Raw genomic sequence first — 16,358 nt, forward strand, 5'->3', positions numbered from 1 at the left:
TTTCCATTTAATGGTAAACAACAGTGGTGGAATCTACTTTTTCCCATATAGTATATTTTGAGTAAAGCCTGAAAATATTGTAAATATTGTGTCTGTCATGATGCCTTTTCTCTTAGCCAATTACATTTTAGGACCTGTTTTCAAGCAGCCAATCACAACGCTCCTGTCAGCTACACATTTGGTGTTTTTTTGTGTGTGTGTGTTTACATGCGACGATCATGGCTGCAGAAGGTGACTTCTTGGCGAGATACCGTGCTGTATCGAATAAACTCAAAAAGTAAGGATTTTGTTGATTGGTGTGTAGTTCAATCTAACCGATTATATATGAATTATTGTTGTATTTATGTTCAGTGTGTTAAGCGGTGCTACTGCTTGCAAGCTAACTACAGGCATCTAGCTTCTTTAAACGGTAATATTTCTGAGGGGATGTATCTGCTTGCAGTCAAGTGTTGTCAAGTATTATACATCGTTAATGCATAGCATGAGCTGGGCACTACTGTCTAGTTATGCTTAGAAAAAACCGTTGGCTAGCTATCCTAGCTCTAAATCGATCTGGTTTAGGACAGCTAGTAGCATTTAGCATCTTATGAAAGGCATAAAATAGTGTTTGTCTTTGTCGCAGACGTTTTCTTCGGAAGCCTAATGTCGCAGAAGCAAGTGAGCAGTTTGGTAAGTTTTAACGTTGACTTACTGAAAGAAACAGCACCGTAGTTAGCGTCCCTTCACCGTTGAACCATTTCTTCTTCTGCCTCTATGAAACATGTTTGTTGTTTCAGGCCAGTTAGCCAAGGAGCTAAAGCAGCAGGACTGTCTGCAGTATGCAGCCTTCTGTAACCTGGCCATGGCCCGGTAAGTGCACAAATCATACCTGCAGACGCATTCATTTGGGAAGTGTTAGTTGTGAATTTCCCCAGTTAGATTGTGATCATGACAACTTCATGATCAGAAGCTGTACTGCGAAAGTGGCTCAACGTACCCGGGCTTTGAGCTCATGACGCAACTCAGCAAAACCTAAATTACCCAGAGTTCAACGGTACTGCTTATATTTATCATATGTGTCTACCTTTATTCATGGCTATATAAGTTAGGGTCTCAGTTTTGTGCGCTGTGCGCGATCACATAAAAGGGGGCATTTCATGTCATATTTTATTTCGCCGCAGAAATGGAGCGATCCTGGCTGGTGTATGTTACACAAGAAGAGCAAGTAATTATTATATTATTATTATGGAGCGGTATGAGGAGTTTAAAAAGATTATCACTGTAAAAGGCAACACTGTTGCCACCAATAGAGAGAGGAAGGAGAGCTGCATAGCCTTTAAATGTATAAGTTAGCACTGATTATCACCCTTAGAGTTTTAATTTTGGAACGCTCAACATTGTGTAACTGTGAGCAGTGTTGACATGTTTTGTGATGAGTTTTACCTTCGTAACAAGTTTTTATGTCGCAAATGTTGTGTTTTCCCTCAGCTGAAAATCTGTATCACTTATAGAGAATTTTATCAGGGAATGCTAGCGGATCAATGTGTTCTCGAAGAAGTCACTCCCGTCGTAGTGCTGCCCGAATTATTCTTGCTCCCAGGTCTACCAGGTTCTCAATAATGGTGACGCCATCTCCGAATGAGTTCCACAGTGGGACAGCAGCACTTTTATAGCCGATTTTTAAGATGAAACTCTGGACATAACCTGCCTCAATTACCATGGTGATCTTGCCGTGTTAAAAGCGAGCCACCTTTGTACAAAAGGCAAGCCTGGCTTTAGACTCAACAGACCTCGCTAACCCACTCAACTCGCTTCGCTTTACATCCCTCAGGACATGCCGTATATTCCCTGACCACATCAACGGAGCAAAAGAAAACTGACAATTTCTAAATAATTATTTCCACAGGAAGTAATGCAAACAAACAGTTTCAGGGTCAAACTGCCCCCATCATAAACCTTTATTAACTATACAGGCCAGTCTGTCATACTGTCAAGCGTAAAAATAACTTGGGCACTATTAATATTAAGACACTCTCCGTTTTTGTGTTTCCAAAGAGAAAGTAAAATACACTCACAGTTTATCATATGATGCCTGAACTGGCCTCCTGTGAAATTTGCTGACATATACATTACCATATTTCATACCCCAAAAAGGCATATTTTTTCCTAAAAATGTCTGTGGACACCTTATGTCAGAGACATTTGACTTCCATTGTAAATGATTACATCATACAGATGTGAGCAGACTCTCTTTAATGCTCCTGGCGAAGCCCTAGCGCTGACGGATGCGGCCCGGCTCTTTCTGTCTTCTGAGAAGGAGAATCGATCTCTGCAGGCACCAGGCTTTGATGAGCATCTTCAGGCTGCACTCAACTGCTACAGTTTTGCCATCAAGGTGCACTGCGATACCTATTTTGTTCTTCTATGTTACATACAGTGGTCTGAAAAAGTGTTGCTGATTTTGTTTGCATGTTTGGCACACTTAAATGTTTTAAATCATCAAACCAATTTAAATATTAGTCAATGACAACACAACTGACCACAAAATGCCGTTTTTAAATGAAACTTTTTTTATTATTAAGGCAGAAAAGAAATCCAAACCTACATGGACCTGTGTGAAAAAGTGATTGCCTCCTAAACCTAATAACTGGTTGGCCACCCTTAGCAGCAACAACAATCAAGCGTTTGTGATCACTTACAATGAGTCTCTTACAGAGCTGTGGAGGAATTTTGGCCCACTCATCTTTGCAGAATTGTTGTAATTCAGCCACGCTGGAGGGTTTTCCTGCATGAGCCGCCTTTTTAAGGTCATGACAGAGAATGTCAATAGGATTCAGGTCAGGACTTTGACTAGGCCACCCCAACGTCTTCATTTTGTTGTTCTTCAAACATTCAGAGGTGGACTTGCTGGTGTGTTGGATCATTGACCTGCTGCAGAACCCAAGTTGGTTTCATCTTGAGGTCACAAATGGCTGGGCATTCTCCTTCAGTTTTTTTGTTTTTGGTGGACAGCAGAATTCATGGTTCCATTTATCACAGCAAGTCTTCCAGGTGAAGCAGCAAAACCGCCCCAGACCATCACACTACCACCACATTACACCAGATGTAATGGGACACACACCTTCCAAAAAGTTTAACTTTTGTCTCGTCAGACCACAGAGTATTTTCCCAAAGGTCTTGGGGATCATCAAGATGATTTCTGGCAGAATTGAGACAAGCTTTTATGTTCTTTTTGTTCAGCAGTGGTTTTGGTCTTGGAACTCTGCCATGCAGGCTGTTTTTGCCCAATATCTTTCTTATGGTGGAGTCATGAACACTGACATTAACTGAGGCAAGTGAGGCCTGCACTTCTTTGGATGTTGTTGTGGGGTCTTTTGTGACCTCTTTGATGAGTTGTCACTGCGCTCATGGGGTCATTTTGGTTGGCCAACCACTCCTTGGAAGGTTCACCACTCTTCCGTGTTTTCGTCATCTGTGGATAATGGATAACCTTTTCAGGCAGGTCTTATTTAAGTGATTTCTTGATTGAGAACTGATGTGGCAGTAATCAGGCCTGGGTGTGGCTGGAGAAATTGACCTCAGGTGTGATAAACCACAGGTAAGTTATATTTTAACAGGCGGTGCAATCACTTTTTCACACAGGGCCATGTAGGCTTGGATTTTTTTTCTCCCTTAATAAACACTTTAAAAAAAATCTGGAAGCAGGCCAACACTTTTTCCACACCACTAAATGGCTCTAGTGACATATAGTCAGATAATGCAGATCTTCATATGCTTTATAGGTGTATGTTGAGATGAACCAGCCTGTGATGGCTGCAAGTCTTTGTCTAGAACTTGGCAATGCACTCAAGGTAAAGCTTTCGGATCACACTTTATAGCACACTTTTTGTCAGGATACGTTACATTATGTTATTATATGGATGTGCAATTTCTCCATCTTCGACAGGAGATGAACCGACCAGGAGAGGCTATCGTTCATTACCAGAGGGCTGCAGAGCTGCAGACACAGATGCCAGTGGAAGCTGTTCTGTCACTGGGAGAGATGGCTTCATGTAAAATTCTCACACGTGAGTTGTGGGTTGCTGTTGCTCCTCTTAGCATCCATGCAAAATGACATGGCTCTTTGACCTCTTAATATGCATGAACGTTCAACTTATACATAATAGGGACCCCCATTTTGCAACATTAACAGCTGTATGTTTTGTTGGTCTTTCAGGTGACTATGATGGTGCGCTGACAGTGTTTACAGAGATGCAGTTGATGTGCCAGGAGAGAGGACTGCAGCTGCCAGGCACCAGCACTCCTGTTGGTGAGGCTCATTAGCATTTCATTTGTCAGCCTTTAGCCACTTTAAATCTACTGTATTTTTGTATGTAAATAGGTGACTGGTGTCCATTTCATTTTAATTGGCAATTATGAATGTGCAAATGTATTCATTTAAAAGTCATAGGTTGTTTATTGTCAAAACGGCTATGTTTAATGTGAGTTCATGTATGAATGGTGCATAGACTATTTCATTAATGGGCAAAAATTACCACACGTTTCTACAGTTAGGCTCAGGATTGAGTTTTCTTGCTGAACTCTTCATTCTGAATTTCTCTTGGAGATTAATATTGTATCTATCATCATTTTAAGGTGCTTTTCTGGACATTGTGGCAAGATGTGAGATCTCCAGAGTACTACTGCTGATGCTGCTTGAGGTGCGGACGTCAACTTCACACATTATTCATGCATTTGTTACTGCGAAATTGTACAACATAAAGCCTACAAAGGGCATGTTATGTGAATATGAGTTTTCAAAGTTTCCCATCAGAAGTGAGTCTTTGTTTAGCAGTATAGTCCCAAAACTAATTCTATCCCGATTAGTTGGGTCATGGGTAACAGTGAAGGATAATGGACGGTGTTGGAATCCAGCCAAAATTTCTGAATTCCAATATAAACATATATTGAAGACACTTGTAGGGACAACATGAAATAAGGAGAATAATAAGTGAACAAATGATTGTGGAGAGTAAAATGATTATTGAGATCATTGTGTGATACAGTATATTTTAACATTTTGTTGTATGTCTAATTGAAGAGAACTTATTTCACTCTGGTTTCCTCCCACATTCCAAAAACATGCATGTTAGGTTAATTGATTGGCGACTTTAAATTGTCCATAGGTATGAATGTGAGGAGTTCATTGTAATCCAGGGATTCTCAACTGGTTGGTCGTGGAACCCAAGAAGTCTTGCCAAAAAAAACTGTAAAGCCCCTATGTCGTGAATGCACCTCGTGTCTGTGCCATTTGCGTGCTTCGCCACCAAGAGGTGCATGCCATGTTTATGGGCGACTTAGCCAACCAGGCTTGAGCAGGAGGGGAAGGACATCGACTGGAAACTTAACATCCGTTCGCCCGACACACAGCCTTTATATAAAGAGACAAGCGTTGCACCACTTCAGCTCACGTTGTGTCGCATGGGGTAATTCCGGCCACAATGAGGATGCGCAGGTAGAGTTTAATGTCCAGCTTGATCCATTGACCCTGGCAGAGGGGTGGTCTACAGAAGAAACTGACTTCCTATTGTCATTAAACTCACGTGTTGCTGTCATTTAACTCCTCAAATATACCATGTACTAAAAACCTTTAGTCACACTTTTTGTTCAAATCATTTTTGAATTTGTGGATAAAAATGTAATGGTTGCAACACATTAGAAAGTTAGCACCCTCAAGGCAGCCGCGTAATTGTTGCAAACAGCCCTTTTTAAACAAAAGATATTTAAGAAGGGTTTAGTTGACAAATTTACGCAAATTGGGTCGCCACTTGTCATTGAGGATGATGGTGGGTCCCGCAGCGAAACCAGTTGAGAACCACTGTTGTAATCAGTGGTATGGCAAGTGTAACTCGCAAACAACATTTGAAATTTCATGCAGAGGTAGATAAAGCTGGTGGATGCTGACAACTCATGATACTTCAAATGCTACTATCTCATGGAGCTAATAAAACTACATCAAGAGGTTTCCTACAGCCACAGCTGTTAATGCCAATGTTTTTTTTACCCAGTGCTAATTTGAGACCCTGGCAGCTATTTTCTTGTTAATTGGAACATTTACGGTAAATGCCTCTTTTGATTCTATGCTGCTGCCCTGTGACCCACAAAGCTAACACGGCCCCACACTGGCCATCTTGCTTTGGACATTCCATTTAAATATGGTCAAGCACATTACAAACTGGTTGCCAAGTGAAAACATGGAAGAAAAAGAAGACATGTCAGTAATGATATAGAAGAATTTCTGACAATTCCATGGATACGTTGCAGTCATCTACAAGTTTCTAGTAGTATGAAGTGAATGCTCAGTCAAGGTGATTGCACAGGAGCATTGTTCTGCAGGGCTGGATGATCAACTGCCAGAATTTCAGTGGCACGCAGCCACAAGTTGCAAAAACACAGGAAAGATGTGAGGTTTAGAGTGAAAGGAACGCCCCCGTAGATGTAACTAATACCGTAGCACTAAGACGGCTTGTGTGACCATCCCATATTTCAAATCATTTAACATTTTTAGTGGTATTTGATCAGGAGTCCATATCTCACTGTTTTCGTGTGCAGCCTCCACCTCAGAAGCTGTTGCCAGAGCACGCACAAACACTGGAGAAATACGCATGGGAGTCCTTTGACCCACACAGCCAAGGTGGGCACACTTTTATTTCCATAAGCCATAAAGACTTCTCTTCTTCTTCATTGTTTTAATGAGAAGTCAAGTTATTGGAAGCCTTAAAAATGAGTGCTCGTGTTCTCTTTTCAGTGACCTTCCTGCCAGAAAATGTTTTCCTGCTGCTGCAGTCGGTCGTGGTAAGTTTCATCAGACGCATACTTGTGCACTTTACAGGATTTCCTGGTCTTCTCCTCAGGGCCTATTGCAAAGCTGCGATAAATGTGCTGGGATTGGCCCTGATTTTCTACTGGATTTCTCTTGTAATCTGTAGCTTTTGTACACTCGTCATCCGAGGACCAATGGTATCTTGTTGCTTTTTCATGTTATACGAGTCACTCTCAATGAAGTTTATATTAAACTTGGCTGAGCGACGACCCAGTCCAGCGGGGCAGTGTGTGGTCCCAGGTCAGGATATCAGTGCCGAGCTCACTCCTCCCCTGCAGGCTCAGGCTTGATCACCCTGTAGTTGGCCGCGTTTGATAAGGGCGTCTAGTGTTGAAAGGCCGAAACACCCACTAATTCAAAGGTACACGACTGATGATGTGTCCCAAAATTGAAATCCTTCCCATGGCTGAGATAAAGTTCCCACGCCACTCTCAACATCCACGCCTCATGGGATTACCATCTATTGGCACAAAGGACAGTTTCCATCAAGTTTTTACAAACTAACAAGCGTAGCACTTCATGGCCTTGCTGTTTGGACAGCATTTAAAAACCAATGTGTTTAACAGATGGCATGCCAGGAGAAAGACACAGAGTCCTTGAAGTCTCTTCAGACAGCGCTATGGTGAGCATTCACAATGGCTTCTCATTGGCCATTTTCTATACTGATGATAGAGTATCTGTTGTTTTCCACCTCAGGCCACTACTGACAGCTGAGCAGAATCACCTCCTCCACCTAGTGGTTCAAGAGCGAATTACACCGTCTGGCCAAGGCATTTAGTAGCGTCGTCCTGTGATGCGCTTCTTCTGGGAAGCTCAAATCATTGAACATTCCTGCATGTGACTGGGTCTGTTGTAAGGCCTCCCCAAACGCTGTTGTCTTAACTTGCACTGAGAAATACATCACATGAGAAGCTTAAACACGTCTGTGCTGTGATGTCACCGTTATTAAATAACCTTGAGGCACCTTGGGGAACCAAACGCTGTGCTTATTTGACTGTTTGATTCTTCATTTGTAAAGATAGTTCTATGAAACTTGGCAATGATTCTTTTTTTTTTTTTTAATTCCATGAGGCCCCCTTACTCTAGGTATATAGAATAGGAGATTTACCCTTAGGATCATTCAGTTAGGCTGTAATAACCTCATCCCAAATATTACACTTTGTGCTTCATTTTTGGAGATAATGCACATGTTGTGTTTTTCCCCTTAAAATAATCAGTGGTTCTTATGACAAAAAGGCCATAAAAACTTTTCATATTTATGTTACCAGCGACCATTTTGGAAACTTCTTGATTTATTTGTTTGTTTAAGCTAACTAAAGCCCTCAATGTTTAGTGCTTCATGTGATGGACACCAAACGGGACTATTTGATATGTATTCTGTATTTCTGCCATTTAATAGTACTGATTTAATGAATAAAGCGTGAAGATTTTTTTTGTTACAAGTTGTTTTATTGATATAGTATATGGCTTCAATTCCGATGTAATTACAAACCTTCTAATGCATTGTTTCGAAAATGGTCAAATGAAACACTGTTGTCCTCCATACCTGGTTCACTTGTACAAAGTACTTTTTTAGGATAGCAGCCAACTACAAACAAAATGCAAAACAGTTTGAGGGAAAAAAAAAGTACATAACAAAATGTTACAAAAATATAATGGTAACAATGTACATGGATAAAACGAGGATACACTATACTTCATATTATAAAGATATATGAATTAAAACTACTTGTTTTAGCTTGTTCAAGTACTGCAACAGGGAAGTTGAAGTGTTGCTAACATGTTGTACCTTTGCAGATACATTATGTTCAGCTTCCGCTTTATTCAAGGTTAGTAAGCGCTTTATTTGATTTTTTCAACCCCCACTCTTCCAAAACTTTAACTGGTGGCTTTATTCCAAAACAGCCAACAGCGTGAGGCTCTTAAAGGCACAGAGATGGTACGTTCCTGTTGGCACTGTAAATATGAAGCTATACACTTTGGATTCGCTTAGCATCCAGGCTACACTATAAAAGGTAACAACAACCATTAAAAAAAAAACTTCTAAAGTGTTAAATTTGTGTAAACTATAAAAACCAAAGACAAATGTCTAGCTAAGACTTCTCCCAGATTTTGTTCATGCTAAGCTAACTGGTAGCATCATAGTTGACGAAAGCGAGTGGCAACGTTATCGCCTTACTCGCCACTAGGTAGCATACACATGTACCTAAATATCTATTTTACATCATTGTAACTTGCTATTGGAAATTAATTATTTTATCTTGTGGTTATGTAAATTAGCTTGTTGAAAATGTAGCATGTTTAGCTTCCAAACAACTTAAAAGGGGGGAAACTTTCTAATAAAATTAATAGAAATGTGAATTATGCTTATTTCAAGTCAGAATATAAAAGGTCATTTTTCACGTAATATTACTCCCCAATTGTACTGACTACAGCATATATTTCGAGGAAACTTGTTGAGTGTCCCAATTAAGAAGGAATGTGATCCCAGAACCTCACTTCTCCCTTTCCTCTTACTCGCTCTTTTTCCGCAGGACGAGATAGGTGATGGCTAAAAGCAGCGTGAGGACAAAGGAGATCCAGGCCAGAATGTAGGAGTGTCCATATCCTCCGTTTTCGTCAATGTGGAACGTGGCGGTGTAGATTGAGGCTGCTATCATTATACACAGACCTGCAGGAGAAGAGAAGACAGAGCAGGTATCTCAAAACTACTGGAACAATAGCTCCTGCACCTGCTCTGATACCTCACAACTTGATATTATATGCATTGATATTTTATCTACTGTGACACATTAGAAGAATGCATCTATCTGAGGTGGAGTTCAAGGGGAATGGCATCCAGCGATTAATTGAGGCACGGCATCAAGAGGAAAGGCCGCTCCTTGACGAAATAGGATATTTAAAATGACAGAAGAGTTCCCTTGGTATAACATTGTCAAGGCTCAGTATTGCACCTTTTGTCACCCACAGATTGGGACTCCAATGTGAGACCATGTGAAATCACTGCTTAAAATATCTAGCGCATAAGTCCTGACCCAGCGCATGACTCACTCTTCTGCTCACTGCTGAGCGTCGTTACGTTCAGAGAAACAGGGATAAGAATTTACAGATTTGGAGTGCATGATTAGACTCACAAAGACACAAATGTTAAAGATAGACTTTGTAGGTAGGAAATTATGTCAAAACGTATTTTTACTTTTAAAGTAGATTTTTAAGACTATATATATATAATAGGGCTGTCAAAAAATAACATGTTAAAGGCGGTAACACATTTTTTTTATTCGTTACATTAAATTATTTTGTGTAATTAATGCATGCGCACCAGAGCAAGCACGCCTCTGTTATGACGGCAGACTGGAGCTTCCCCACACAGTCACACAGACTCACACGCACTTTTCTAACTTCATTCTGATCTGAACACATCAACAGCAGTACTCTTCCAACACCATATACTGTATATATACTGTATCTGCAACTCACACACGTCCTCGTCCTTTCATCCTGGGAACTACACTTCCTCATTCTCATTATAAGAACGCAAGATGCACTCAGGGACACTCCGAACATCACAAAAAAGGTTGTATTGTGTGTGTGTGTGTGTTTAAGTAAACAGGAAGAAAAAGAAAAACATGAAGTGGATATTCTTATCGCTCACTTCATAGCTCTTAATGGGGAAATCCAATTTGCTACATTAAAGTATGCTGGAAAATACACTGAAAACAAGTAAATTTACCTTAAATTATGTAATGTCTTTGAACGCAACCCCTCATTGCTCATAATAACACGGTTTAAAGTGTGATTCAAATGTTCTGCTACTATTGAAGAGACCATTTTTAGACAAATTGATTTTTAGACTTGTGTGGTATCTTTTAGCTTGATTGGCATATTCAGTTCATTTGGAACTGGTAATATAGACATAGTTGCTAACAGTGATTAATCATGATTAATTAATTTAAAACTGTGATTAATCAGATTTTTAAAAATTGAATCATTCGACAGCCCTAATAAATAACCTTGTTTAAAAAAAAATTCAAAACCCATCGCCTCAAGGCCTTTTTGAAATTTCACATCAGAATTCAGAGAAGCTGGAAAAGTCATTACTGCCCTCGTTGATGTCATTTTTTCAAATCTTTTTTGCTAACTTCAGTTTGACAGGTTTAAAAATGTATGATTTTTTTCTTCTCATGCGGTTGCACCTCCCTTGAAGTCCTCTGACACTTGAAAACAAATGTACTGTAATATTGCAATGTCTTTATAAAAACAATGTCTACTGCTACTCTTACTTACGTATTAGATGGCGTACAGTTTTGAGCAGATCCAGTTTAGTTTATAGTGTTTTGAAACACAAAATGAAACACTAGTACGCACGCGATTAAAATGAAAGTGATTTTCATGCATGTCCATTGGTCTGCTTGAGAGTAACCCTGCAGATTGTTGAGAGGAGATGACACATGACCTTTTGTTTTACTGGTATCATGCAGAACAAATGCATGCACTGTGATTATGAATGCCACTTTCTGTATTCTCAGTAAGAATTTGTCTCTAACTTGACGGACTTTCCCATCAATTTCCATCCAATTAGATGTACACATTCTCTGATTAAAAAAAAAAAAGTTACTCACAGGCGAGCAGCTGTAAAACGCCAGTGAAGGTGAAGCGCTGGCCTTTGGGCAGAGTGAAGAGCTGAGCCACAAAGACAAACAGGGCCAGGATGGCGAAGATGCATGCCAGCACTGAAGTCGCCTGCACCGCCTGGAGGTACTCTGCAGCAACAACACACATACACAGTCAACAGCAAGGAATGAGAAGAATGCAGACAATGGCAATTTGCACAGTAGTATTATGAGTGATTATTAACATCAATGTAATTTCGACAGATAACTGCATACCTGCCAACCTTGAAGAGTTTTTTGTTTATGTTAGTTCTACAATGTGCCGCAGGCAAAAAAAAAAAAGAGCCACGGGTTGCAAAGGGCCCCACGGCTGCACTTTGGACACGTCAGGGTTGAGAGCATGACTCTGTGAGCAACCACAACTCTCGCCGTGTATTTAGCTTGGTAGCTTCCTTCATAGTGAGCGAACAATGCTAATTTAAGAGAGAAGGGGAGTGTTGTTGCAGCTGGAACTAATCGATGCATGACAACATTCAGTAGATCTGAAATCAGAGGGGAATGCGTTCGCGCAGGTGGACTGTCCGCCCTCTGAACAAGTCGTATACATACAAGAAATAATGTACTCCAAGCCGACCAGGCACAGCCTTAACGGTCAGCGTCACCGCCGCTGGAGGATTTTTTTGGAGGTGCACATATGACGAAGCTGAACAAGAAACTGAAACCCACTAAATGCAACAAAATGTGTTCCTGAGAGAAGCAAAGCGTATTCGAGGGTCAAAATGCGTGCAGTGTATAAAAACATGTACTGTACATGGCGGGTCTAATTGTGAAGAAGATGGTATGAACATCTGCCTGCTCGTCACTTATTGGCCATCGCTTTACTCAATACCTGCTACTTATTTCCTGACACGTGACACAAAGCGGTCCGATCAGCAAAATGTCATCTGTTATCTTGATAAAATGGGAGGTTATACCCTCGGGAAAGTCTTTGAGGTTGGTGTAATGCCAGGCTGAGTTGACCAGCTCCCATCTTCCCCACAGGTCAGTCGACACGGTGTCAGTCAACCACCAGGCCTGCACAGACACACAGTTAGTAGCATCATCAGTACTTATCATTGTGGAATAATGTATATTTTCTTATTCGTCTAACAATATGGTTATTTGTGTAGTGTTTTGGTTACCGTTGATCAATAGACAACAAGGCAGTTTTATAGAACTGCAACCACAACATATTAAATTAGTATCGCAAGGCATTGTTATCTTTGTTGAAGGCATAGAAATTAGTCAAATGTATCTATCTACAGTGGATACAAGCACATCTCTACTAAAATATGTGTTTCCGATGTATGTAAAAAATTTGAGACCACCATAAACAACTTCCAAAAAGATGTCAAACAATAATGTTACCTATCGCCATATGATTCAAATTTAAAAAATCAAATATTCAAAGGGAAAAATATATTTTTAAAAATGCACATTCGCTGGATGTGTAGTACACTCTAAATCAAGCCTGTTCAATGACATCAGACCGACCCGCAACTTCAGTTCAAAACACAGACACGACTTAACATTTTTCCATCTGTCATATACTGTCATATAGTGGGTGTTTGATTAGCATTAACATTGTGCTTGTTTCATTTCTACTAGTTCCAGTGACTATTTCAGCTATATGGCGAAGTAAACCTTTTAAAATATGGGAGAGCTTTTCACTGACATTATATACAAAATAAGAAAAAGCAGATCACTCCTGTCATATAGAGTAGAGGGTATTTGATTAGCATCAACATTGTGCTTGTTTTCATTTCAGACTTATGACTAGTTATGACAATTTCCGCCATATGGTGAAATAAACATTTCCATATATATGAGAGCTTTTCAGTGACATTATATACAAAATAAGAAAAATAGTGAATCGAAAATGTGGCTCCCAGAATAATTTAGCTAAATAGTCCTGCTCTAAACCTAATACTAATGCTTACCAATTCAGATTTTTACCAATTTGGATTTATGACCCTTTCAATCAGATTCTACAGGTTTTAAGTCATATTATTTTCTTTATAAACAAGAAAGTTTCCAGTTGTTCTATTCCATCTATCATTCCATCCATTGTGCAGGTGTCCCCGATGGAGTAAAATACACCCCAACAAGCCCCTTTCTAACTGGTTAAATAACACATGCCTGACCCAATCACCAGTCTCATGTCTTTACTTGAGTAAACTGATTTCGAAGTAGCTTTGTGGAGACTACAAGTGTGAGAACCAACTTACATTATCAATAGTAGCAACCAGGAGCAGGATAATGGCGGTGAGATGCACAACAACAATTCCAGCCAGCATCAACATTGTGACCCTCTGGAATGAAATAATAATAGTGAAGTGAAGGGGTTAAGGGGTGTGTGTAGGAGGATGCAGACCATTTATTTAAGACAGCCTTCCATTTGGAGAAAACCCCCTCACAGCTGTCCCAGATAAAACACTTCCAATGGGCCCCCCCCAAAACGCCCCGCAGACAGAAGTGGGACGACCCAGCCCCCCTCCCTTTGTGCTCAGATTTATCATCTTTTAACACATGAATTCTTTCACTTCGCTAAATGAAAAAAATGTGTGTACCCTACTCTAATTGATAAAGTTGTGCTTTACGATTTTACGCTATTTGCGTAGACTTGAAGGCGCATTTGTCGAGTCAGGACATAAATGACACACGCAGGCCTCTACTGTAATACTGTAATAGTCCACCTCTTTGAAAAAAGCGCGAGAACACGACGCTTTACACCCTCATCATAATAAACACTCCCTTTTGCATCAAAACCACTATTAAAGGTTATTATTCACTGGATAAGAATGATCTACAACACGCGCCTTTTACGCTCATAACTTTTCACCCCTTTCAGCAACTTTTCAAAGTTTGGTCCACGCCAACAAGCTCGTTTTCCTGCACGGAAAGACGCCATAAACCACCCCAAAACACCAAGTAGTACAATAATTATGATGTAGAACGTGATTGTTGATAAAGATGATAATAATAATAACAATAAAGCATTACCTGAAAGCGCTCAAACGCACAGCCCTGGAAGTTATTTGGAAAATGTGAACGGCCGTAGACCCACCCAGCTCTGACTTTAGACGCACACACATCAGCCTGTTTTCCCTCTCTTCCTCTTGTCCAAGCCCCACCCAGAAAGTTTCACATGTTTTTTTTCCTCCTCAATGAAATGTCCAGACTAACCAAAAGCGCCTCTGCATGATTCCCACAAAACAGAAGAGTTTTACACTAATTTTCATCTCCTTCAGGACTCTTTATTGTTGGTATCAACGCAGTGTTTACAAAAACATTTTTTGTCATGGCTGTGGTGCCCCCCCACCCCCCCCCCCTCACCCCCCATCACATCACATCACTGTATTTATACAGTGAAACGTTCTAAATTTGAATGTCCCAGTTGTCATAAAATTTTGAATTTGGCCAACATTTTGTGGAAAAATACGCCCTCTAGGGGTATGCAAAGTAATATCATCCTTTTAAAAAGAAAAACGCAAAGTTTGTACTTAGATAAGTGGTTCTCAGTTATTTTCCGTCATGGCCCCATTGGGGGACTGAAATGTTTACATTCCCCCGAATTGAAATAGTATTGAGAAACTGATAATATGTATTTATCTGTACTGTACAGACTGAACTTGAAACTGAAACCAGCAAAATGCAACACGCTGGTGAGTGTCAAAATGCATGCCGAGAACAACAAATTCATACATGTTGGCAGGTCTGTACTAATATTGAAAGTCTTCCCTGCCTCTCACACACTATGACAGTTCACCGCGTCTCCCTCGGGGGAGGGCGGCCGCCCCACTATTTGAGAAGTACTGACTTAGATCAAGTCGAGCCATGGCGCTGCTATTATGCGTGATAAATATAAAAAAAAAAACAATACATAGAAACCTTTACATTTAAGTGCTCCCTATTTGAAATTTGACTTTTTATAGAGGTTACTTCTTTTTACACTTGCATGGCAGTTAATTATAGAATATACATTTTTATGCTCTCATCATTCATTATGAAAGTTAAGAATGTGTTCAAGGAGACTTTTATTGTGTGTATATGTAACAGATGCCAGCCCTTGAGGCTGTGCGAGTGTACGTTGGTAAACCTCACTCCCTCTGCCTTAAGAGCTGCGCTGAACACGCTGTCGACAGTCCGGGCTTTTAGACATGTGGTCAGCGCTCTCGCCTCCCATTACGAAGGTCCTCTGTTCAAGCCCTGGTGCGGGCACTGCGAAACAGGGCACGTTACATTGGTGCCGTGACCCGAATGGGAGTGAGGTTTGAGGGGTGAGTGTAACGGATGCCAGCCTGTGAGGCTGTGCGAGTGTACGTTGGTAAACCTCACTCCCTCTGCCTTAAGAGCTGCGCTGAACACGCGGTCGACAGTCCGGGCTGGGCAGTGTGAAACAGGGCGGGTTACATATGTCTTAATATTAACAGAGGTTAATTCAGTTTTACCTTTGTATGACAGTGTTCAAATGTTGCCTAAAACATTGCCTATTCACTTAAGGTTTTATGATGTCAACAGTTTGACCCTGGAAAATATTTGTTCTACTTCTATGATTTCCATGGTTTAAAAAAAAATGCTCAATGCAGTTTTTTTGTTTGATATTGATTAATACATAATAAAAAAAAGTTTAGAATTGATTTTGAATAGATGCAGAGTCACTCACACATCAACCATCCTGGTTGCCATAAGAAGAGCTGTATTAAAATTTAAAAAGATAATATTCAGTTTTGATTGTTAGTGAGATATATCCACAGAAAAAAACATCTGCAGTGTAGTTTGATGACATTAGTGGCAGATGTTGCATGTGAAGCTGATGCAGAATGCACATACAGTACAAAAACACCCAGTCATTCCAAGAAAAT

At 40.3% G+C, this 16,358-nt stretch overlaps 2 protein-coding genes across 2 annotated transcripts; one reads left to right on the plus strand and one right to left on the minus strand.

Annotated features, from left to right (window-relative positions):
• Positions 1–90: 90 nt before the first annotated feature.
• On the plus strand, positions 91–8,271 carry f8a (coagulation factor VIII associated). Its single transcript, XM_054779896.1, has 12 exons — positions 91–277; positions 623–669; positions 777–849; positions 2,215–2,374; positions 3,762–3,830; positions 3,926–4,046; positions 4,196–4,288; positions 4,615–4,679; positions 6,571–6,652; positions 6,767–6,813; positions 7,408–7,463; positions 7,538–8,271. The coding sequence occupies exons 1-12, from the start codon at positions 219–221 to the stop codon at positions 7,617–7,619; spliced, it is 954 nt and encodes a 317-aa protein (XP_054635871.1). The 5' UTR covers positions 91–218; the 3' UTR covers positions 7,620–8,271.
• On the minus strand, positions 8,269–14,617 carry emp1 (epithelial membrane protein 1). The gene is made up of 5 exons (XM_054779899.1): positions 14,497–14,617; positions 13,722–13,805; positions 12,429–12,528; positions 11,464–11,604; positions 8,269–9,512 (listed from the first exon to the last, which is right to left on the minus strand). The coding sequence occupies exons 2-5, from the start codon at positions 13,794–13,796 to the stop codon at positions 9,355–9,357; spliced, it is 474 nt and encodes a 157-aa protein (XP_054635874.1). The 5' UTR covers positions 13,797–13,805; positions 14,497–14,617; the 3' UTR covers positions 8,269–9,354.
• Between the last annotated feature and the right edge of the window lie 1,741 nt (positions 14,618–16,358).

Source organism: Dunckerocampus dactyliophorus, chromosome 6 (genome assembly GCF_027744805.1).
Source record: "Dunckerocampus dactyliophorus isolate RoL2022-P2 chromosome 6, RoL_Ddac_1.1, whole genome shotgun sequence".
NCBI classification, from domain to species: domain Eukaryota; kingdom Metazoa; phylum Chordata; class Actinopteri; order Syngnathiformes; family Syngnathidae; genus Dunckerocampus; species Dunckerocampus dactyliophorus.

Bases quoted from the DNA above. Each gene is read 5' to 3' on its own strand.
- emp1 (XM_054779899.1), bottom strand. From the start codon at position 13,796: ATGTTGATGCTGGCTGGAATTGTTGTTGTGCATCTCACCGCCATTATC. The intron at 11,605-12,428 runs GTATAACCTCCC...TTGTTGCTGCAG, and splicing joins CCTCAAAGACTTTCCCGAGG to AGTACCTCCAGGCGGTGCAG. The intron at 9,513-11,463 runs GTGAGTAACTTT...CTTCTCCTGCAG, and splicing joins CGTTTTACAGCTGCTCGCCT to GTCTGTGTATAATGATAGCA.
- f8a (XM_054779896.1), top strand. From the start codon at position 219: ATGGCTGCAGAAGGTGACTTCTTGGCGAGATACCGTGCTGTATCGAAT. The intron at 2,375-3,761 runs GTGCACTGCGAT...TATGCTTTATAG, and splicing joins GCTACAGTTTTGCCATCAAG to GTGTATGTTGAGATGAACCA. The intron at 4,680-6,570 runs GTGCGGACGTCA...TTTCGTGTGCAG, and splicing joins TACTGCTGATGCTGCTTGAG to CCTCCACCTCAGAAGCTGTT.